The 22,895-nt window shown below is 58.1% G+C and overlaps 3 protein-coding genes across 7 annotated transcripts in view; 2 read left to right on the top strand and 1 right to left on the bottom strand.

Annotated features, from left to right (window-relative positions):
* CCM2L (CCM2 like scaffold protein) overlaps nucleotides 1-18,873 on the bottom strand; it is a 42,610-nt gene extending 23,737 nt beyond the window's left edge. Inside the window, exon 1 of the mRNA XM_069871530.1 lies at nucleotides 18,870-18,873. The gene's annotated coding sequence lies outside the window, so the exon portion shown is untranslated. The remainder of the gene's footprint in view (nucleotides 1-18,869) is intronic.
* DUSP15 (dual specificity phosphatase 15) lies at nucleotides 6,885-14,102 on the top strand. Of its 2 annotated transcripts, XM_069871601.1 has the most exons (7): nucleotides 7,102-7,262; nucleotides 8,620-8,653; nucleotides 10,746-10,828; nucleotides 11,616-11,665; nucleotides 12,258-12,332; nucleotides 12,789-12,960; nucleotides 13,148-14,101. In XM_069871601.1, the coding sequence occupies exons 1-7, from the start codon at nucleotides 7,242-7,244 to the stop codon at nucleotides 13,358-13,360; spliced, it is 648 nt and encodes a 215-aa protein (XP_069727702.1). In that variant the 5' UTR covers nucleotides 7,102-7,241; the 3' UTR covers nucleotides 13,361-14,101. The 2 variants fall into 2 exon arrangements, with proteins under 2 accessions (XP_069727701.1, XP_069727702.1); XM_069871600.1 differs by lacking the exon at nucleotides 8,620-8,653 and having other exon boundaries at nucleotides 6,885-7,262; nucleotides 13,148-14,102.
* On the top strand, nucleotides 18,859-22,449 carry LOC138728300 (interferon regulatory factor 4-like). Of its 4 annotated transcripts, none has more exons than XM_069871557.1 (8): nucleotides 18,859-19,053; nucleotides 19,982-20,171; nucleotides 20,361-20,404; nucleotides 20,652-20,748; nucleotides 21,067-21,168; nucleotides 21,251-21,646; nucleotides 21,798-21,916; nucleotides 22,032-22,449. In XM_069871557.1, the coding sequence occupies exons 1-8, from the start codon at nucleotides 18,880-18,882 to the stop codon at nucleotides 22,170-22,172; spliced, it is 1,263 nt and encodes a 420-aa protein (XP_069727658.1). In that variant the 5' UTR covers nucleotides 18,859-18,879; the 3' UTR covers nucleotides 22,173-22,449. The 4 variants fall into 4 exon arrangements, with proteins under 4 accessions (XP_069727658.1, XP_069727657.1, XP_069727656.1 ...); XM_069871556.1 differs by having other exon boundaries at nucleotides 21,798-21,920; nucleotides 22,036-22,449; XM_069871555.1 differs by having other exon boundaries at nucleotides 20,331-20,404.
* Nucleotides 22,450-22,895: the final 446 nt, after the last annotated feature.

Raw genomic sequence — 22,895 nt, 5'->3', positions numbered from 1 at the left:
CCCTGGCCCAGGCTGCCCAGAGCAGAGGTGGCTGCCCCATTCCTGGAGGTGTCAACACCAGGTTGGATGGGGCTTGGAGCAACCAGATCCAGTGGGAGGTGTCCCTGCCCATGGCAGGGATGGAACTGGATGGACTTTGAGGTCTCCTCCAGCCCAAACCATTCTCTGATTCCACGAAGTACCTGAGCAATGACAATTATCTGCACTCAGTAATAAGCTCCCGGACAATCCGAGACAAAGCTGAACAGCTGAAAGCAGTGAACATCTTTCTACTATTAATATCCGAGGGTAGCACAGTTGTAAAGTCAATCACAAAGTGCTGCGAGACAAGCTGCCTGGAACAGAGCGCTCCAGAAGCAGCGAGTGTGGGAGGCACAATGCAGAAAGAGAGCTCTTGTGCACGTCTGACACAGACTCCATTCCCCTCGCAGCCCCAAGCTGCTTTGTTTTCCCACTTTGAAGCAGCAGCACACTTGCTTGTTTTGCTCTGCGTCTGGAAATTCAACATTTAATTGCTGTAAAGGTTAGCGTATTACGATCAGTTGCCAATACAGACATGGAACCAGACCATCATTCCAAATAGCTTAGTAAAAACCCTTAGAAGGCAATAAACATCCTAGCCCGCCTGCCCTCCCTGTCTGCGATATGAACCGTGTCTTTGAGTTCACAAGGCTTCTTGGCTGCTGGCAGTGAGGGAAGGTGAGGCACCCCCCTCCCGAAGCCAGGTGAGAGGTAATGCAACAATAAATTAAGGAGAACCAGGCGGTTTTGCTGATGGTTCAGCTAAAAGAAACGCCTGTCTACAAAATCATCACCCTGCTAGCAGGCAGGAGTAAGGGCGAAGCGAAAGGAAATCCAACCCCAAATCTCTTTCCCATGCAACGAGCCAAAGAACATTCTGAGCTTATTGCAAAGTTTCTATTCCTGTTCTCGATGGCACTAAAGAAAAAAAAAAACCCTCTAGCTTCCAGAAAGACATGCAAGTGAAAACCCAAGTCTGGCTGAAGCAGTAAATGCTGGTGAGAATTCACAGAAGGAGCATTAACCCTTTTTTAGTGGCAGAGTGGGGATGTCTCCTGGGAATCATTTCCTAGCACAACGCAGTGTTCGTGTAGCTCTCCGAGAGCCCAGCAGCGATATCTGAGCTCTGTGATGACACCGAGGACTTCCACCCCGATTCATTTGTTTCCTGACCAACTGAAGTTACTTCAGTTTAACCTGCATTTACGTGCAGGCTGCCTAACTGATAATCAGGTTTCGGCTGTGGACTGAGTGGATTGGGCAAATGAAGCTATCCAGGACCACAGCTGAACTGCACTGATTTGCTGATTTGAAATAAAGTTCTCCCTGGTGGCACCATGTGGAATATGGGGCTGATGCAGACAGGACATGGGGCTGTAACAGGCACCTTGTTAGAAGGGAGAGGTAAAAAAAACCCGATCAGACATTTGGTAGGAGAGCACCATCAACGTAAACCACATCTAAGAGGCACTTGTTACCCATGGTGCTGCTTGCACCATATCAAGGTTAAAAGAACAATAATCCTCTCTGCTTGTCATTTCTGAAGAGCTATTTGCTCTTTCTGGTTTCCTCAGCTCCTGTAACAAGGTAGTTGCACTCCTGGGTTCCTGCTGTTGCAATGCTTGGGTTCCATATGGAGCAGATACCGTTCTGAGCATTTCAGCTGAACTTTGATCACACCTACTTGTCACTTGGCCGGTGAGAAAAGCCATATTTAAAACAAAAAAGCCATCTAGATTCAAATCCAGACAGGCTGGAATAATTGGGGTTGTTCAGCCTAGAGAAGAGGAGGCTTCAGGGAGACTTTAGAGCAGCTTCTAGTGCTGAAAGGGGCTCCAGGAAAGCTGGGGAGGGGCTCTAGATTAGGGAATGCAGGGATAAGATGAGGGGAATGGTTTGAAGCTGAAAGAGGGGAAGATTGAGGTGAGATCTTAGGAAGAAATGCTTTCCCGTGAGGGTGGGCAGAGCCCCAAGGGCAGGCAGCGGGGGCACACGCTGTAGGGATCACCTTCCGGAATCGTCATCAGGCGCAAGGATTTTGCACTGCCACGTTTGTGAGATGAGCATCTGGAATGAGGCAGAGATTGGGATCAAAGACAAACAGACACTGAACAAGCAAACAAGGAATTCTCTCTCTAAACAGTCCTCTTCTGCCCCAGTGCCAAGGAATTATCTTCCCTGTTTGCAAGCCCAGGCTGCTGCTACTCGAGCTTCGAGCCAACACCGCACCGTGATATCTTACTAAAAATTGCAGGGAAAAGTTAAAAGTCAGAAAGTACTCGAATGGTGTCTGGAAAATGAAAGAGCAGCTGGCCTGAGCCAGTACTGTTCCTCAAGGCTGTTGCGAAGCTGTTTGTGTCAGCGTGCCGCTACCCAAGGCAGCTTGCTGCACCCTCCCCCCAGAAAGGCTTTTGACCGTTCACAGCAAACACGAGCTCTGCTGAACTTCCGTGGAGAGAAACGGTGGATTTTCCTGTCTCTTAAGCCATCAAACTGAGGTGAGATCCCTTTTGGGAAGATGTGTTAATCAAATGAAAGCTATCAAACTCAATCCAGTAGCAAAAGAAATCAAACAGTTCTCTCCTATGAATCACCCTCTCCCTACGTTCTGTGAAGCTGAGGAAGAAGAAAGGCTGCCAGCATTCAACCCAGACTGAGATTTCAGCTTCAGCCCTGGCTGATTTGTCAAACTGACATTCCTGATGATCCGGTGACACCAGTTTTCCAGTGAAAAAAAAGAGAGGAGTGAGACAAGGTAGCAGCAGCAGGGCAGGTGAATCCTATAGGTGTACAGGAGTAAACAAGGTTCATGTGACACGTCCAACAGCAAGAGTAGAACCACACGTTCCTTTGGTTACCCTTCTTTATGGCACACACGGAGAGGCTACAGCGATTCAGAGTAAATTGTGCATCAGAAAAGCAAGCAAACCCACCTCTGTATGAGCAGACCTTCAGTGGGGTGTACTGGGAGAAGAGGAAAGGAGCAACTGAGAAGAGGAAAGGGGCAGCTGAGCACTCAGGCAAGAAAATCCATTGCTGGCTTAAAGACGGTGGCAAACTCTACAACAGCAAACTCTCAAGTCAAACTTTCAGACCCCAAAGCGCAGAGAAATGCGTGTTACAAACCAGTCGCTGATGTTGTGGTGTACAGTTAGACCTGCCTCATATCCAGTGTTTATATAGAACACATGCACAGAGCAGAAGAACTCTGATCCCAGATGAAGTATCTGACCGATGGGGAGAAGCCATGGTAAGAAGCTTTGTCATCCCCCTGGGGATGGCGGAGGAGCACAAGCCAGGCCCAGGAGGACAGAACGAGTCACCAGCAGAAGGAGGGGATGGAACAAGAGCAAAGAACCACACTGCCTGCCAAGTATTCCCAAAGAAAAAGACAGAGTCCTCCTCACCTTCTTCAGTCACTGATATCCTTCAGTTTTCAGAGCTTCATATATTTCAGAGCTTCATATCCTTCAGTTTTCAGAAGGAAAACTCCTTCACCTTGTGACCTGCCAACACACAGATGGGAGAGTGGAGTTACTGGCTGTAACGTTCGCGTTTCCTCCTCATTCCCAGAATTTCGGAGTGGAAGCCTTGCCTCACCTGACTCAGAATCTGTTTGAATGCCAGCACAGCTCTTCATTGTTATGGGCGCACAGGATCCAACAACAGCTCCCTCGTGCAAAGAGCTCAGATTTGTAGGTGTGAGGAGGATTCCTGGAGGAAGGGCAGAGCAGGCAGCCTGTGGGGAAGTTCCACGGTACCGAATAAACAAACTCTGTCACATGCTTGCAGCAGTATAAGTAACACAACATATGTTGTCAGGAATTTTCTTAAGTCACAGTTTAAATTTGTTTATGCTACATAAAAAATTAATCACAGAATTATGGAATCATTGAGGTTGGAAAAGACCTCTCAGCTCAGCCAGTCCAATCATCAGTCTGGCCCCACCAAGCCTGCTGAACCATGTCCTAAAGTGCCATGTCTACATGGTTTTTGAACCCCTCCAGGGATGGGGACTCCACCTCGGCTCTGGGCAGCCTATGCCAGGGCTTCACTGCTCTGTCAGTAAAGAAATCTTTCCTAATATCTAATCTAAACCTGACCTGGTGCAACTTGAGGCCGTTTCCTCTTGTCCTATCCCTTGTCCCTTGGGAGCAGAACCCAGCACCCACCTCACCACAACCTCCTTTCCAGGAGCTGCAGAGAGCGATGAGGTCTCCCCTCAGCCTCCTCTTCTCCAGGCTAAACGAACAGAAAAGCCATGAGAGATGTCAGAGACCTGTGGCCCACAAGAGCCACAGAGGAGCCCCCCAAGCAGCAGGGCTCCCCAGGACACCACCCCCAGGACATGGCACTGTGCGAGTCCTGACCTCCCACTGCAGCCGAGTGTGGGAGCAGGCAGCCCGCAGCATCTCACCACGGGCTCCTCAAGGGCACAGCCCAGCAGAAGGAGTAACACCGAGTTAATTTTTAATTGTCTGCGAGTTTTGAGGTCAGCCCCACACTGTCCCATTTCAGCTGCTGGTTCGATCTCAGTGATCACAGGCTTTTCATGCATCCCTGTTTACAGTGTTCTGGTTATCTACCCCATTAATTGAAGCTGTGGGCAGAAAAAATCAGCTTAATATAAGGTTTTTTTGTTGCCAATTAACACGTTCCTACGTGTAGAGTTAGATAATTGCTAGCTGCTCTCTTCATGGCAGTAATTCACATGTTCGTTTGCATAATTGCCTCCCATTCCTTTCTCCAGCTGCCCTTACGGAGGGGCCTGACCCACAGGGCAAGGTGAATCCTCCTATCCCAGCACGGAGCAAAGCGACTGCTCGCTTGCAGGACTCACAGATGGGAGTATTTTTAATTACCCTAATGTCACTTATGCTCATGATGTCAAATGGCTTGAAGCATCCAGCAGAAGCAAATGTTTCTCAGAGTAATGGATTGTCAGAATTCCTAAAGGAAACACGGTTTTCCCTTAGTCCCCAGTGGCTGAGGTGGAAGGGGCTGCATTCGGCACAGCTCTGGGTTTGGGGGGGACAAACATGGCTCAGAGCACGAGGCTGCCCTTTGGGTCTCTGGCTGCAGAGCAGAGAGGAGCTAACGCCAACCAAACCCACCCCAGCTAGTGCTCCAGGCTGCTCATGGAGTCTCTCACAATCTCTTCCCATCCTCAGGATGGAATCTGCTCAGCACAGTTGGCTGGAATTCCTCCGCTGATGCCTAACGCAGTGGGATTTCCCTAAATCCAAACCGGGGTGTTTTCATCACCCTGGCTTTAGGGGCTGCCCTGCACTCACACCTCACATACCTGCAGCCAAGAGAAAAGGTTTCAGAGCCTGAATTTGGCCATAAACCCACTGCAAGAGCCCCTGGGAGCACAGTCTGTTCCTCCACATAAGGACTCTGCACTTTATCCTTTCACCGTTGAGTTGACTTTGGCTGTACAAATGACCGGAGCTGCCTTTTGGCTGCTGAAAGGAGCTGTTGCACAAGAAGTGTTTTGGTAGGACAAGCTGGCCAGGCCCCAGTCAAGCTCCCTGCCCCTCCCAGCCACCCTGCCATGCCCAGTTCATCCTCTGGACTCCCTGCTCATTTTCCTCTCCCTCTGCAGAACGAAGGCATCCATTCATCCCGGTCCCACTTTCCTCAGGAGAGCACATACTCACTGGTCTCAGAATCCAAGTGATGCCAGGATTCTCGTGAAGTTCTCTACAAACAAACAGGGCTCTGGAGGCTTTTGAAGGTCTTTGGCATAAAGGCATATTTTTGTCGTCTCAGGCTTCCCTGCTTCTCTTTCTAGCTGCTTCCCAAACCTCTCCAGGTTCTTCCCTAAGCAGGTCTTCTGACTCAGCTGAAAGAATCATAGAACCACCGGGTTGGAAAAGACCCACCAGATCATTGAGTCCAACCATTCCCATCAAACACTAACCCATGTCCCTCAGCACCTCATCCACCCGTCCCTTAAACACCTCCAGGGAAGGTGACTCAACCACCTCCCTGGGCAGCCTCTGCCAGTGCCCAGTGACCCTTTCTGTGGAAAACTTTTTCCTAATGTCCAGCCTAAACCTCCCCTGGTGGAGCTTGAGGCCATTCCCTCTCATCCTGTCCCCTGTCACTTGGGAGAAGAGCCCAGCTCCCTCCTCTCCACAACCTCCTTTCAGGTAGTTGGAGAGAGCAATGAGGTCTCCCCTCAGCCTCCTCTTCTCCAGGCTAAACACCCCCAGCTCTCTCAGCCGTTCCTCATAAGGCCTGTTCTCCAGCCCCTTCACCAGCTTCATTGCTCTTCTCTGGACTCGCTCCAGAGCCTCAACATCCTTCTTGTGGTGAGGGGCCCAGAACTGAACACAGGATTCGAGGAGCGGTCTCACTTGTGCTGAGTACAGAAGGTTCAGCTCAACCAATGCTCCCACAAGGGTGGTAGTAGCAGGGTGCTGGCCCGAGGCTGGGGCTGGTGCTGAGGCAGGAACCATCCCTGTCCTCACAGAATGGCATCACTGAGCAACAGAGTGTGATCGTGGGACTGGGACACCAGCCCCTCGCTCTGAGCCCCCCCCACCCTGTGGGCTCCCACCTCCTGCACCCCAGCAACCCCCAGCCTCTCTCATCCCATCAAGTGCCCCCAAGTCCCCTGCTCTGCATCCTCCCACCCTGCATCCCCAATAATCCCCGCTCTGTCCCCTCAGTGCCCCCCACCCAAGCGTCCCAGCTCTGTTCCCCCTCCCCAGGTGCCCTGGGGCAGGGCTGGCATGGAGAGTGGTGGCCGTGGCATGGGCAGGGGTGGTCGGGGTGTGGGCAGGGCCAGCATGGCGCGGGCAGGGGTGGCCACGCGGCCAGGGAGGCACAGCCTTTCCTTGCTGGAGCGGGACAAAGGTTTTGTTCTTCTCCCAACACTGCAGCCTTGTGCGGCCGCGGCGACAGGCAGCAGCCGCGCAGCTCCCACGCCACAGCGCAGAGGGGGAGTTTCTCCTCCTTTGTCTGCTTTCCGTGAGAGCAGCGGGAAAGGGCCTCGCCAGGAGCCACGAAGGACGGTGGCCACTGTCCCCGCCACCACCAGCTCAGCCTCACCGCGTTGGGAACGAACCCACCGCCACGGGCAGCGATCCCAGGGGAAGCCAAGCTCTTCATGACAGAAACCCGACCGCAGAGCGTCCGGAGCGAGGACGGCGGCTGCACCTGGTGGCATTGGGGACAAGGACACGCACGCCCCATCCCCACCGCCGGCCATGGGAAACGGCATGAGCCAGGTAATGGGGAGCACTGGGGCAGCTGGTGCCGCTGCTGGAGGTGGGAGATGTTTGCCCGGAAGCTTGTTCTGGGGTTGTTTGACTTGTCGACACCAGATCCGGTACGGGGCTCGCCGTCCGGCAGCTTGTTTACCTACTGGCCGAGCCGAACTGGAGGAGAAGGCAGGGACGCTGCGCCAGTCCGCAGCCTGGGTCTCATCCCACCAGCCTCTTGGGGGTTGCAGAGGGTGGGGGGTAACAGCCAGACCCTCCAACCAACGGGGGAGCTTTCCCCAGTGCCTTTAAACCCAAACCAGCAGCTCCTGAACGCATTTGGGAGCCCTGTGTGACCTGAGCCTGGTGGTCCCACAGCCCCGGCTCGGTGGGACTGGGCTGTGCATGGGGCTCGCATCACCGGGCACTGGGGATGGGCACTATTATATGGTTGTTGGAGTTTCCCCTTGTCACGGAGGAACAGAGGCACCTCCTTCCTGCCCGGATCCCCATCTCCTACGCTCTAAACACCCTCCCCAGCCCCATAAGCTCTCGCCCTCCGGGTAGGCGCTCAGCACTGCAGATGGGGAGGTGCTGCCCTATTCTCCCCAGTGGGTCAGGAGGGTGCTGGGAATGGGAAGGCACCTTCAGTTGAGGCTCGGCATCCTTCTCTTGCTCACCGATGCTCTCCTCCCAGCTCCTCTCAGTGCTGCAGCTGCAAATTAAAGGCGCTCTGTCAAAAGAAAAGTGATATAAAAGCTTAGGAATCATAATGCCACCCTCACCCCTCATTAAAGGTGTTTGGCCAAGAGAAAACATTCCCAAATGCGGGCAGCGAGATGAGTGTGAACCCAGCGATGCTGAGAAAGTGCCTCTGCCTGCCCAGGTCCCATATCACAGCAGGGAACTGGCTGGATATGGGGTGCACAGCCTAAGGGCAGCTGGGAGAGAGGGGAGCTGGAAAATAGCTCTGGGTAAGAAGGAGTGCCAGGTATTCCCACCTCTGCATCCGCAGTGCAATTAACAGAGGCATTGTCTAGTAATTATCTTTTCATCGTGAAAAGTGGAACTTCACAAGAAAAGTCAGATGAAGTCACGGTGTCTGGGGGGATCTGTTCCTGCGCTATTAGAAACGGGCTTCCCACACAGAGTGAGGGGAGCAGAGCTTGGGACTGGAGGGGTTGGTCACACAAGGCACGGTTGCACTCCAAGGCTGTGTGGAGGTGTTCACAGCTTGCTGAGCTCAAATAAAATGCCCCAGTGAAGAACTTATTGATAATTAAGAGGAGCAACGAGGCCACCACCGCCCGTGGGGGTCCTGGTGTGGTGGGAACCATGGCATGAGGTCGCTACTCACCCTGCCACTTCTCCTTGTGTCCCGCAGATCCTCCCCGGCCTCTACCTTGGGAACTTCATCGGTAAGCAGAGCCCTGTCTCCGCAGAGATGTCCTCCAGATGGGGAGTTGGGCTTGTCCCAACCCACGGTTTGGTGCCACGAGGGAGCTCCATGCCCACACGGTGCCTGCTGCCCTCGGGTGGGCTGTGTTGGGGGCCAGACACTGTCACTTGGCTTCTGCAGGGCTTGTCCAGCCACCACAGGCAGGCTCAGGGATCTTGTGATGCACAAGCATGTCATCTCACCGGTGAATGGGAGCCGCTTTCCAGCCCACTCTGCTCCCCATCATCCCAGTTTGCTTGAGCCCAGCTCAGGGCATCCAGCGCCTGGCAGAGCCCCTTCCCCTGCCACCCCGGGGAGCTCAGCCTGGAGCTGTAGCACAGGCAGAGACAGCAAAGATTGGGGCTGACCCAAGTGCACCCTACTGGGACAAGGTTTTCCAGCTGGGATTTGCTTCCAAACCCCGCTGAGTTCATACTGTGGGGGCTATGAACTGTGGGAGTTCATAGCCACATGCTCAAGCTGGCATAGACCTTGTGCTAGGAGCAGAGGAGCTGGTGGTGCTGCACTAGTGCAAGGAAGCAGGACTGGAGGGGCTCAGAGCGACCAGAGGAGGTGCAGGACAGGGGAGCCCATTCTCAGGAGGGGATTTCTCTCAGAGGCAGGGTCACCCTTTCTCACACCAGTTCAATATTTTAAGGGGTTTTCATTCATTTCATTCAATTCATGGCCAAGTACTGGTACCTGCCCTGAGAAAAACAACATTTATCAGTGCCTCCTGCCTCCCTAGCTGCTTTTTTTTTGGCAGCTTGATACCTGCTGTAAGTGCTGATAGGTTTAAAAATGCTGGCATGACCTGCTAAGAAAATGTCCTTGGAGCTGGAGCAGCAGCCCCAGACAGGGCAGCCTGACCAGGACAGCCCCACGGGAGCATCTTGGGGTGGTTTGGGTGCTGGCTGTGAGCAGAGGGCTCTCGGGTTCATCAAAAGGGTTCCTGCAAGTACCCACTGCTGTGGGCTCTTGGCCTGATGCCACCTGAGTCTCGCTCTGCTGAGAGATCCAAGCCTGCTGAATCAAGCTCTGACGGCTCACAGAGGCTTTTTCTCCAGCTGCTGCAAGCCTCAACACTGGTGCCACTGGTGACCCTTGCTCTACCTGACTGAGGTGGGCAGGAAGGTGGTGGGTGCCTCCCCACACACACACAGCACGGCTCACCCACGAAGAGTCCCTCTGAGACTCACTCCTTTTAAAATTCTCATCATGCTGCTAGCACATTGCAGTCTAGGTTCCTGAGCCAAGGTTTTAAACCACGTGAAAGTTTAGAAATCCAAAGCAACAAGACGGGAAAATGAGAGCTCTCCTCTTGGGTAGCTCGAGCAGCATCCGCTGGTCATGGCAGGAAAGAGAGACGGCTACAAAGCTGCTCAGGCAGCAAGATGAGCATGCTCCCCTCCCAGCACAGGGACCATGGAGCTGGACCTGTGACCAGGATCCCAGGTAGGGATGCTGAAGTGTTAGCGAGAAGGCGGACATTGCCCCAGACAGATGAGGAGACCCCATTTCTGAGCATGGCACTGCAGGGAGGATGCACGCAAAGCACTGCAAGTTGCAGGTCAGGTGCTTTCTGCAGATTTCTCGGGTGCTGGAGGGGAGCTCAGACTGAGCCAAACTCGGGGTCGGTATAAATCCCTGCAGCTCCACTTTGTGTGGCTCACAAGCCAGAGCAGATCCCTCAGGCTGCAGCAAGTCCCATTGCTGGGTGTGTGTGTTTGCAGAAGGGAGGTGCAGGCAGAGAGCGTGAAGCCGCCTGCCTGCAGGGGAGGGAGATTTTCCACGCAAATGCCAGTTCTCACCCCAGCAGGAGCAGCACGGTCATAAATGCCTTTGGAGGGAGGAGGTCTTTGGTTTCTATCACAGGGTTTGCATTCCAGATTTCCAGGGTGCGTTTGTGTATTTGCCCGTGCCTGTGCCACTGCTGGTGGGGGCTGTGATGCAGCTGGTCCTCCGGAGCCAGGCTTTGCGTGCTGGGTTGTCTGCAGGAGCACGGTGGATGTGCTGCTGGGAAGAGAAGGGTTAGAAACAAGTACATGTTAATATCTAGTTCTGTCCTTTAGATGCCAAAGACCTGGAGCAGCTTAGCCGGAACAAGATCACTCACATCGTTTCGATCCATGAATCTCCCCAGCCCTTGCTGCAGGTAGGGTTATAGAATCATGAGGTTGGAAAAGACCCACCAGATCAAGTCCAACCATTCCTATTAAATATTAAACCATGTTCCTCAGCACCTCGTCCACCCATCCCTTAAACACCTCCAGGGAAGGTGACTCAACCCCCTCCCTGGGCAGCCTCTGCCAGTGCCCAATGACCCTTTCCAGGAAAAATTTTTTCCTAATGTTCAGCCTAAGCCGCCCCTGGCGGAGCTTGAGGCCATTCCCTCTCATCCTGCTCCCTGTCACTTGGGAGAAGAGCCCAGCTCCCTCCTCTCCACAACCTCCTTTCAGGTAGTTGGAGAGAGCAATGAGGTCTCCCCTCAGCCTTCCCTTCTCCAGGGTAAACCCACCAATGCCGCTGTGTCGATCTCTGCAGCTCCTTCCATGCTGTAGTAACTTCCTTCCCCCTCTGAGCATCCCACAGCACACGCACCTCTCCCCTCTTCCCAGGCAGTGATCCCAGAGGAGCTGGGCAGCCCCCACGGCACGGGAAACTGGACATCTTGTGGTTATAACCTGGCCTTGAACACGAAGGGGAAACAATTTCCAACTCTCCAGCTTCATCTTGTTTCCCATCCCCTCCCACGAGCCGCCTGTCCCTGGCTGCCAAGGGACAGAGCAGCCGTGTCCCCGTAGGGGCTGCTGTGCTGTGGGGGTGAAACCCTGTTGGCAGCACCGGGAGAAGGAGCAAAAGCACCACCAGACCAGCTACAAGCACCCACAGCACCTCGACCTCAGCACCCCAGTTTCTCCTCTTCCTTTTGTGTCTTCCAGGACATTACCTACCTCCGCATCCCCCTGCCCGACACCCCCGAGGCCAACATGTGAGTAGCCAGGGCTGGCTCAGGGCACATGGGAGGGGTGATTGGGGTGGGAGTTCCACAGCACCCCAAGCCCTGGAGGTGTTGCCTCCAACTCCTCAAGCATAGTGACCCACAGGCAGGATGCCCCAGTGCTGGGGACCATCGCTGGACCCCAAGAGCATCGCAGCTCAGTAACTACTGCAGAGCAAGTCCCAGCCTCCCTGCAGTGCTGCTGGAGAGGCACAGTGAGCAGCCCCTGGGAATGGGGGAGTGGATGTGGAGCTGGCCAAAGGTGTTGGTGTGGCCAGAGGTGTGAGCAGCCAAGTTCTTCCCAGCCCGGCATGAGTCCCAGGAGTGCCAGGGCAGCCCCACACGTCCCAGCACCGCAGAGCCCACTCCCGTCCCCAACACTGCATGAGCCCATGTACTTTCCCTTGGGAAATAACAGCACTGAGCTGCTCGGGTCTCAGCAGCCCCTGGCTGTGCCTGCAAAGCACCAGGCAGTTCGTGTTAGTGCTGCATCCTCAAACACGCAGGACCGCATTGCCTGCAGCCTAAAAATCCTGTTCTTCCTCTGAAGTCCTTATTCTGCCTTGTCTATTTTTCTTCCTAGCAAGAGGCACTTCAAGGAATGCATCAGCTTTATCCATCAGTGTCGTCTGCACGGAGGGAACTGCCTCGTCCACTGGTAACGCTTCTGTCCCTGTGCCCAGTGCCATGTCCCCCTGTCACAGCAGAGACCAAAGAAGAGACCCTGCCCTCAGCACCCCCCTGCTTTGGCTGCAGAGCCCTGAGCAGAACCAGCCTGTGCCAGAGGGCTCTGTGCCTAGGGATCCACCCTCGGCTGCGGTTTGTGCTTCAAACCCAGTGGGATCTGAGGAGCCCTGGAGATGGGGCAGCTGAGCGAGCGGGAAGAGCGGGTTTGGGGCAGGCGGCCAGGCAGCGGCTGCTGCTCTCGCTTCCCCGGGGAGGAGCAGGTATTTATAGGCACTGATGGAGAGGACCTTGTAAGGGCTCGGGCCTCCCAGAGAGCAAGTTCTTGGAGAAGAGGAACCGAAATAGCTGAAGTATGGGTGGAGGAAGGGCTGAGCATGGGGTCAGGGTGCACTGCCAGCAGCAGCCCTTCTGCCCTTTCCCTTGCCAGCCTCGCCGGCATCTCCCGCAGCACCACCGTGGTCGTCGCCTACATCATGGCTGTGACGGAGCTGAGCTTCCAGGAGGTGCTGGAGGCTGTCCGAACCATCCGACCTGTCGCCAACCCCAACCCTGGCTTCAGGCAGCAGCTGGCTGAGTTTGGTGGCAGCGCAGCCCGCAAGGTGGGCACAGGGGGGGAATCCGCCTCTGCCACCCATGCTCTGCTCCACAGCTGAGCCTGCTCATGCATCTTAGAGCGATGATGAGTTCCTTGGCGGGGGCAGGTTGTTTTCCCACACCCCTTGCTGCCAGGCTTGGATCTGCCCTTGGAAACAGTCACCTTAAGCTTGCTTCTCCCTCCTTCCCCAGGTCCGCAGGCACCTGAAGCAGAGGTATGGGGCATCCCCTTTCAACGACGAGGAAGAAATCAGGTCCCTGCTGCCAGCAGGGAGAGGAGGGCCATCCAGGAGGGAGGGAGCTCTGCAAGGACTGGTCCCAAGAGCCAGAGACATCAGGAGCACGACTCCCTTCTTGCTGCGGGTGAAGAGGACGTTCTCCTGCATCCCAGCTTGCCTGAAGTGACCCCGGCCAAGGAAGAGCAGCAAGAATCACCCAACAGCCTGGGAGAGACAAAGGAGCCGGAGCATGGCAGGCTGGGGGAGTGCTGTGCTGGGGAGCCTTGCCAAGCCCAACTCCTTCTTCTCTTCAGGAGTGGGAGCGTGCCATCCTCTGTCCTGGCTTTCAGCTGTCGGGGAGGGACTCGCACGCACTGCTGGGCTCTGCCACGCTCCGTGGGCTCAGCCTCTTCATGTCCAGCATACTGGGGACACCCAGTGAAAGAGCAGCTGATGGCCCTCGGGTTACTGTGGGCTCCTGCTCAGGGCAGAGCGACAGAGGGGATTCTCCTGAGCAGGGACAGCACCCAGGTGATACCAGCAGCAGCTTTAGCCCTTGGGTGCCCTCTGCATGAGGATGCACAGGGTGTGGGAGAGCTGGCACTGCCCTCTTGAGTGGTTTTCCCACCAGCAGCACAAGCTCCCAGAGCCAAGTGGCTGCGGAGCAGGGACATGCAGGTGCATTGGCAGACGATGCCACCACATCGGCTCCCAGGCAAGGGTCCAGCTCCAGCCCAGCCAAGCACATGCCCTGAGCAAGCACCGCAGCTTTAGGAGTCCATCACACCCTATTCCCACCCCTCCTAGGGCACAATCTTTACAAGGTGGGAACCGAGCATTTAACCTGGCCAGACCTCACTAAAGCAGAGCCTTAAGCCCTTTTGCTTAAAGAGTTTCTATGCCCCCCCTCCCTTAATAAATACCTTTTCTCTGCAGTCTGCCTGGGTGCAGCCCAACTCCCCTGCGCTGGCTGGGTCTGGGGGGACACTGAGGAGGAAGGTCCTGACATGGACCTGAGCTGGAGGCTACTGGTGGTTCCCTGCAGCTCAGGGAAGAATGGGCTGGGGCCACCAGCACACCCAGAGAGGGAGGCACCTTGAAGAAGGTTACAGGAGAAGTCAGAAACACAAGTGCCAGAGCAGAGCTCCCTGTAGGGCCAGGGTCTGCTCCAGGAGGGGCCAAGTAGCAGCTGCTGGGCACTTACATGGAGCTCTCTCCACTGCAGCCTCTTCACTCACCAGAACCGAAGCCTTCCAGGAGCACTGGGGGTCTGTTGGCTTCAGCTATGGGGAGCACTGGGAGCCTGGCCCCAGCCAAGCAGCACAAGATCCACTTCTTCCCCAGCCCCATCCTATTTACACCTTTCCCCGGGGCAGAGTCCCAGGTGAAGACGATACTGGGGAAGCCCAGCTGGGTCATCAGCATCACGTGTGCTGGGAGCCAAATCGCATTCCTGAGGTCCCCCTCCTCCCTGGCACCCCTTTCCCATGGTGGGGGGATGTCTCCCAGGAGCAGGACAGGGACAGGTTTCCAACAGGGTGTTTGATGAGGTGCCAGGCACGAGATTGCAGACGCTGCCCTGGCTGCTTCCAGGAGACATCAGCACGGGCCAGGCCATGCCCATTAGTAATTAATAATCACTCATTTAACCCTGCGTGGCTGCTGAAGGCGAGCAGCTGGTTGGGTGTCCCGGGGGCCCCTCGGCACACGCCGTGCTGGCGCTTGGGCAGCGCGGGGCCCTGTGCCAAGGGTGCTGCAAGGGGTGCACGGAGCAGCAGGGGAGGCATTGCACCTGCTGCCCAGACTGCTGTGCCTCACCATGCTCCAATTTTTGGTGCCCTGAACCTCTACTTTTCTTACAAGTGGGTGATTTTGGAGCCTGCTGCAGCAGCTGCTGCCCCTGGGAGCCCAAGAGAGTCCCATGTAAGCAGCCTTATGGCTGGACCTCCTCCTAAGGCCCAGGTGGACGAGGTGCTAAGGGACATGGTTTAGTGTTTGATGGGAATGGTTGGACTCGATGATCTGGTGGGTCTCTTCCAACCTGGTTATTCTATGATTCTATTTCACCTTTGCAGAGGTGGGAGCCCAATTCCCGCCTCACTGGATGGATGCTGAGCCAGAGGAGCAGCCGGAGGTGCACCATCCTCCTCTGCTCCTGCACCCTCTGCTGTGGGGTCACCCTCTCCTCCCAGCTCCCTTGGCCCCAGGCTCTCCCTTTGCCCCCCAAGGACCATGCACTGGGGATGGATGTTTCTCACGTGTGGCTGCACCACCCCATCAGCCCCACGCTGGGACACACTGGGCAGCAGTGTTTACACCCAGGTTTTCCCTCTTCGCTCTGTAAACCCACGGCGAGGCCAAAAGCTGAGCAATGGCACCTCCAGCCCAGCTCTACCAAGCAGCAAGATGTATTTATTCTGGCAGATCCATTTTGCACCACTGGAAAACCCCAGGCGAGGGCAGGGTTAGCAGTGAGTTAATGTTTGACTCCTTTTGAAGCTCATTTCAACATGAAAGGTTTAAGGGTTAAGCAGCTTCACTTTTCCTGCACAGGAAGCAGCACAGTGGGGGAAACCAGCTCCGGAGCATCTTCGCTGATGCTGGGGTAATTGGATCCCACGGGTCCTGTGTGTCACTGGGAGATGAGATCCTAGCAGATAAAGGCTTATCCTGTCAGACTGGAGCTGGCTAACGAGCTGGTGGCTTCGATTATCTCCCGGCCTTGGGTATAATCTGTGCAAGTGGCTGAGAGAGGCTGTGCAATGACCCATTGCCATCGCCCCGATTCCCAAGGCAATCGGGCAGATCCTCATTGGTTGGTTCTGGGTCCTTTTCCCAGAACATAACCCCTGGTTTGCCTGGACGAGGGGTGAGGAGGGGGCCAGGGTGCTGCCCCCGCAGAGGCGCAGCTGGCTGGAAATCCCGAGCTTGCTGGCAGGAGAGCAGAGTGGCTTCCTGCGCCGCCTCGAGCGGCTGCAGCGGGATGGCTGCAGGCTGCCAGGATGAGGGCGAGCACAGCCCAGTGCCGGCTGGGCCACGGGGTCTCTCCTGTCACCCCTCTTCCTAAACCAAGTCTCCTCCAGCTCCCAGTGCTCAGAGCCACAGAGCTGGCATCATCGCTCCTCCTCATGTCAAGCAGGGAGAGACTCTGCATCAGCCCTGGCTCTGCTCCCCGAGCAGGGTGGGCAGGCTCTGCTCTGGTGTAAAGAGGCTGAGGACAGGCTCAGTAAGGAATCATAGACTCAGAGAATCACCAGGTTGGAAAAGACCCACCAGATCATCGAGTCCAACCATTCCCATCAAACACCATGTCCCTCAGCGCCTCGTCCACCCGTCCCTTAAACCCCTCCAGGGAAGGTGACTCAACCCCCTCCCTGGGCAGCCTCTGCCAGTGCCCAATAACCCTTTCCGGGAAAAATTTTTTCCTAATGTTCAGCCTGAACCTCCCCTGGCGGAGCTTGAGGCCATTCCCTCTCGTCCTGTCCCCTGTCACTTGGGAGAAGAGCCCAGCTCCCTCCTCTCCACAACCTCCTTTCAGGTAGTTGGAGAGAGCAATGAGGTCTCCCCTCAGCCTCCTCTTCTCCAGGCTAAACACCCCCAGCTCTCTCAGCCGTTCCTCATAAGGCCTGTTCTCCAGCCCCCTCACCAGCTTTGTTGCTCTTCTCTGGACTCGCTCCAGAGCCTCAACATCCTTCTTGTGGTGAGGGGCCCAGAACTGAACACAGGATTCGAGGAGAGCACATCCATGGGATTGGACAACTCCGTGCAGCTCCTCTGTGCCATGCGGCCGCACCGCATCCCCATGCCATGTGGCCAGCCCCTCGTCCTCGTTTCCTGCGGGAAAGCCCAGCGCTGTAGTCTGCTTATTCATTTCAAGGCTTCGCAGCCCCGAGCAGCCCACTGGCTCCTTCGAGCCTCCTCTCTCCTCCCCATCAGAGGTGACTTTCTCTGACTCAGAGCTGGAATGGAAACCCAGCAGGGTGCAAAAGGGGACCCGGCCGGCTGCGGGCTAGGAGGAAGAGACGGGTTTCCCCGTGCAGTGACACATGGCTCTGCAGCGGTGATGGTGGAGCCGACACCAGTGCCATACCAGGGCGGCCCAGTAAACCCAGAAGGCAAAACCCAAGCAGCCCCTGCGCTGCTGCTGGGTGGCAGGGGACACGCCGCCAGCCCTGCTGCAAACAGCCCTTTGCAAGGGCAGCCTGGCAGTGCTTGGTACCAGCGCCATCCTTGCCCTCCACGGGGTGGAATCCCTCTTCCCCTCCCCAAAATGACGGCTGAGCCATTGAATAGAGGGACAGACCTTCCTGGCAGCAGTGGCACTGAGGAAGGGTGCTCAGGAGCCAGCTAGGAGTGAAGGGACCGTCTGGGACCTCTCCCAGCGCTGATGCCCATCTCACCCCCAGGCACCCAACTCCCTGCGGCGCGGGCACGGGAAGATGTTTCGCGAGGTGTGGGAAGGCTGATGCCCAGAAGCGCCGTGACCACAAGTTCTCCATCTCCTCCATGGGGACAGCCTCTGCCAGGAACTCCAGGGCCGGTGGTGAGCCAGCGTGGATGTGAGATGAGTCAGGCTTTCTCGGCGGGCCCTGGCAGCCTTTGGCACAGCTCATCTCGGCCCTTCCCACCCACTTCCCATTTGACTCAGCACCCAGAGCCCCACGAGGCAGATGCGAGTGCTGGAGTGGAGGAGAGATTCGAGAGATGGGGCAACATCACTGCTCACGCCTGCCTGGAAACCCCATGCCTGTTTCTGAGCTACCTACACCCATGGGATGAGGGGAGGACACAGCGCTTGGGGCAGGGAAGTGTCCCGGTCCCCAGAGCAGGAGGCTGGGGAAGCAGGGTCCCTTGTCCCCTCCAGGGAGTGTGCAGGAGTCCTGAAAGTCTGAAGGGAGGCACCCAGCGTGGTGCAGGAGAGAGACCAGCACTTTCCAGTGTTCTATGCCCTCCCGTGTGGATCTCCCTGTCCCCTCTCCCATGGTCTTTCCCCATTCCCACGGGTGTGAGGTGCCCTGCCCCTCTCCTACAGGTGTCCTTTTCACTTTCCTATGGGTGTGATGTGCCCTGTCCCTTCTCTGGTGGGATGCCCTGTTCCCTCTCCCACGGGATGTTCTGTGTCCCCCCTTCCATAGATACCCTGTCCTGCAGGTTCTCTGCCCGCTCTTCTGTGGGATGCCACACGTCCCTTCTCCCGTGGGTTCCCTCTCCCCTCTCCTATGGGATGACCTGTCCTGCAGGTCCTCTGTCCCACAGGTTCCCTGTCCCCTGTCCCACAGGATGCCCTATGTCCCCTGGGATGTCCTGTGTCCCCTGGGATGCCCCGTGTCTGGACTCGATGATCCAGTGGGTCTTTTCCAACCTAGAGATTCTGTGAGTTCTGTGTCCCCTGGGATGCCCCGTGTCCCATGGGATACCCCCATGTCCCCTGGGATGCCCCATGTCCCCTCTCCCCTGGGATGCCCCATGTCCACTGGGATGTCCCGTGTCCCCTCTCCCCTGGGATGTCCTGTGTCCTCTGGGATGCCCCGTGTCCCCTCTCCCCTGGGATGTCCTGTGTCCCCTGAGATGCCCCGTGTCCCCTCTCCCCTGGGATGCCCCGTGTCCCCTCTCCCCTGGGATGCCCCGTGTCCCCGCCCGGCAGCCCTGGCACAGAAAGGGAAAGCGAAAGCGTTCGGGGCGGTTTCCCTTTCGTGCGGGGCCGCGATGGCGGAGCCGGGGGCGCCCATGCGGCTGAAGGAGTGGCTGATCGCGCAGATCGACAGCGGCCGGTACCCGGGGCTGCGCTGGGAGAACCGGCACCGCACGCTCTTCCGCATCCCCTGGAAGCACGCGGCCAAGCAGGACTACCGGCAGCACCAGGACGCCGCGCTCTTCAAGGTACCGGCACCCCCGGCATCCCCCTGCCCAGCTTCATGCACCCCCGGCATCCCCCTGCCCAGCTCCGTGCGCCCCCGGCATCCCCCTGCCCAGCTCCGTGCGCCCCCGGCATCCCCCTGCCCAGCTCTGTGCGCCCCCAGCATCCCACTGCCCAGCTCCGTGCACACCCCCAGGATCCCCCTGCCCAGCTTCATGCACCCCTGGCATCCCCCTGCCCAGCTCCATGCGCCCCCAGGATCCCCCGCCCAGCTCCGTGCGCCCCCGGCATCCCCCTGCCCAGCTTCGTGCACCCCTGGCAACCCCCTGCCCAGCTTCATGCACCCCCGGCATCCCCCTGCCCAGCTCCATGCGCCCCCAGGATCCCCCTGCCGAGCTCCGTGCACATCCCCAGGATCCCCCTGCCCAGCTCCGTGTGCCCCCAGGATCCCACCGCCCAGCTCCATGCACCCCCGGCATCCCACTGCCCAGCTCCGTGCACCCCCAGGATCCCCCTGCTCAGCTCCATGCGCCCCCGGCATCCCCCCCCCGCCTCTGTGTGCACCCCTGGGGGCTCCTCACCCAGTTCCGTGTGCACATTCCCCTTGCCCAGCTCCATACACGCTCCCAGGACCCCCACCCGGCTCCATGCGCACCCCTAGGACCCTCACCTGGCTCCATCTGCACCCTTGGGACCCCTCACCTGGCTCTGTGCACGCCCCCGGGTCTCCCTGTTGCCTGGCTCTGTGCACTCCCCAAGACACCCCCACCTGGCTCCATGTGCCCCCCAACCCCCTGCCCAGTTCCATGCGCATTCCTCAGGCTCCCCAGCTCCACGCACCGTCCTGGGATCCCCCTGCTCCCCCTCACCCAGCCCGGTGGGCTCGTGCCCCGGTAAGCGGGGGTCGGGGTGCAGGCAGCCCCCGCAGCGCTAGGCACCCTCTGCCCGCAGGCCTGGGCCGTCTACAAGGGGAAATACCACGAGGGGACGGACAAGGCTGATCCCTCCACCTGGAAGACGCGTCTCCGCTGCGCCCTCAACAAGAGCACTGACTTCCAAGAGGTGCCTGAGCGGAGCCAGCTGGACATCTCTGAGCCCTACAAGGTGTACCAGATTGTGTCCGACAGCGCCCGGGATGCAGGTACGTCCCTGCTGTCCCTCCTCCTGTGCCAGCCTTGGGGCTGATGCCTGTGCCGTGCCTGTACAAGCCCCGTGTCCTGCAGACACCACCCTTCCTCCCCATTCTTCCTCCCTGGGCATCCCGGTGCCATCCCTGGGAACTGTTCCTGCCATTCCCCAGGGCTCAGTGGGTTTTCTTTGCTCTCTGCAGAGAAGGATGGTGACACGCAGTCCCCAGCCGGCGAGCATCAGCAGGTGAGCCAGCCGTCCGCTGCCTGCGGGCTGGAGAAGGTGGGACCCCAAGCTCCTCGCCCACCTCCTGCTCCGCTGCCTGCGTCTGTCCCACTGCGCAGCTCCCCTGGGCATCGCTGCGGGTCCATCCATGCGGCTGCCAGGCTTGGGCAGGGCATCTGCCAGAATTGGGGTTGGTGGTGGGGCGGGAGCACTCTTGGGGTCCCTATGCTGCCACCCCAGCCCTCACCACAGCCGCTCTCCTCCCCAGGGCAGCGGAGCAGGGAGTCCAGAGGAGGAGAGGCAGAAGGTGGGGATGTGCCACGTGTCTCCGCTGCGCCTGCTCTCTGCCCACCCGGCCGAGCCAGGTGAGGGTCCCCGGCTGCGGGATGGGGCTGGGGGCAGGGACCTCCCGCTGCCCGGCAGGAGCAAACCCTGCTCTGTGCAGCCCCATCCCTTGTGCAGGCCATGACCATGGGGTTGGTGACCAGGGCTGGGGCTCCCTTCCTGCCCCAGAGCAAAGCTCATGCACCTGTGGGCTTTAAATGAGGCTCACTAATGAGCAGCAGCCGTGGGAAGGACCCTGCTGCCCTCCTGGCCCATGAGCTGGGGCCAGGACAGCACCTGGGGACCCTTGGGGGCAGGTGCCCGTGTCCCTTTGCCACCTCCTCTGTGCCCTGGCCCAGGTTACCACGTGAGGGGAGTTTTCTATGGCTGGAACCCGACCCACAGCCACCTTCTCCATGCACCCCCCTCCTACCTCCCCGTGGAGGACGTCAACCACTCAGGTAGGAGCCACGCTGGCCGGGCAGTGCCCTGGGTGGCCCCCCAAGCCGGGCTGCCTGCGAGCTGACCTTCCCCACGCCCCAGACTGCTGGCTCCACGTCCGCCTCTACTACTGCGACGTGCTGGTGAAGGAGGTGACCACGCGCATGGCCGAGGGCTGCCGCATCACCTCCCGCGCCGTGCCCGCCGACAGCGAGCGCCTCTACGGCCCCTCTTGCATGGAGCAGATTGAATTCCCCTCGCCGCGGGCGCTCAGCGGCAGCGGCCGCGTGGCCGGCATGACCGATGTGCTGGAGCGGCTGTTGCCCCACCTGGAGCGTGGCGTGTTGCTGTGGGTAGCGCCCGAGGGCGTCTTCATGAAGCGCCAGTGCCTGGGCAGGGTGTACTGGAACGGGCCACTGGCCCCGCACAGGGACTGGCCCAACAAGCTGGAGAGGGAGAGGACCTACAAGCTGCTGGACACGCAGCAGTTCCTGCACCGTAAGTGCCCACCTGCTGTCCCGGCACGTGGGCTCTGCCGCCCCTGCCCTGGGAGACCTCGGTCCCCTCGATGAGGGGTCAGGTCCTGCCCCGGCATGGCTGCTCGGGGCTGCGGGTCCCCGTGCCCCCTGACGGGGCTGGTGTCTTGCAGAGCTGCGGGGTTACCTGAGCCACGGGCAGCCCGCACCACAGTACCAGATCCACCTCTGCTTCGGGGAGGAGTTCCCCACCAGCGACGGGCACCACTTCCAGAAGCTCATCATGGCCCACGTGAGTACACGCCGGGGCTGGCATTCACGGTGGCACCGAGCTGGGCACTTGGGTCATCGTGGTCAGGGGCCGTGGACCTGCGCCCATCCTCCATCGGCTCCGTGTGTGTCCGTAGGTAGAGCCGGTGTTTGCGCGGGAGCTCTTCCATCACGCTCAGCGCATGGGACCGACGCTGCTCCGTGATGCCCCACAGCCCTGCGCCCCCGGTGCCTCCGGCCACATCATCCGCGTCCTCAAACAGCTCTGCCAGCCCTGAACCTGGATGGGGGAGAGGACAGCCCAGTTGTGACAAAGCCTCGGAGCGGGATGCTCTGCAGTCCCCAAGCCGGTGTGCATGGGGTGCTCGGTGCTGTGGGGCACGGGCAGGCGCTGGCCGGGAGGGGCGGCCGGCTGCCACTCCGCACACATCGCTGTATTTATTCCCTGGGAACCACCTGGGCAGGATTTGCTATGTGCTTGTTTGGTGAGTGGGGACAGAGCCAGCTCCATCCTGGTGCCTTGTGAACCTGAGCAATAAAGGTGGTGTTTTGGTACCACTGAGTGCAGCACTGGGGACAGGCACCGGTGCGAGGGGGCCACAGGCGGCTGGGGGAGTTAAGCCCAGGCAGAGGCTCACACTGTGGGCAGAGCTAGCTCAGCCCCAGCCACAAGGGATGGCATGAGTTGACCACCCCGACCCCTGCGCTGGCTCAGGTCCCATCCTGCCCCCGGTTCCCAGCCCCTTGGTAAGGGGTGCAGGCAGCGGTGAGGTGCCTAACTGTTAGCTGCACTGCTGACCTGATAGTGAATTCTAGAATCATAGAATCACCAGGTTGGGAAAGACCCACTGGATCATTGAGTCCAACCACTCCTATCAAACACTAAACCATGTCCCTCAGCGCCTTGTCCACCCATCCCTTAAACACCTCCAGGGAAGGTGAATCAACCCCCTCCTAATGTTCAGCCTGAGCCTCCCCTGGTGGAGCTTGAGGCCATTCCC

This window comes from Phaenicophaeus curvirostris, chromosome 18 (assembly GCF_032191515.1).
Source record: "Phaenicophaeus curvirostris isolate KB17595 chromosome 18, BPBGC_Pcur_1.0, whole genome shotgun sequence".
In the NCBI taxonomy this organism is placed as follows: Eukaryota; Metazoa; Chordata; class Aves; order Cuculiformes; family Cuculidae; genus Phaenicophaeus; species Phaenicophaeus curvirostris.
The sequence above is the reverse complement of the archived record's forward strand: the minus strand, read 5'-3'. Positions and strand labels throughout refer to the sequence as shown.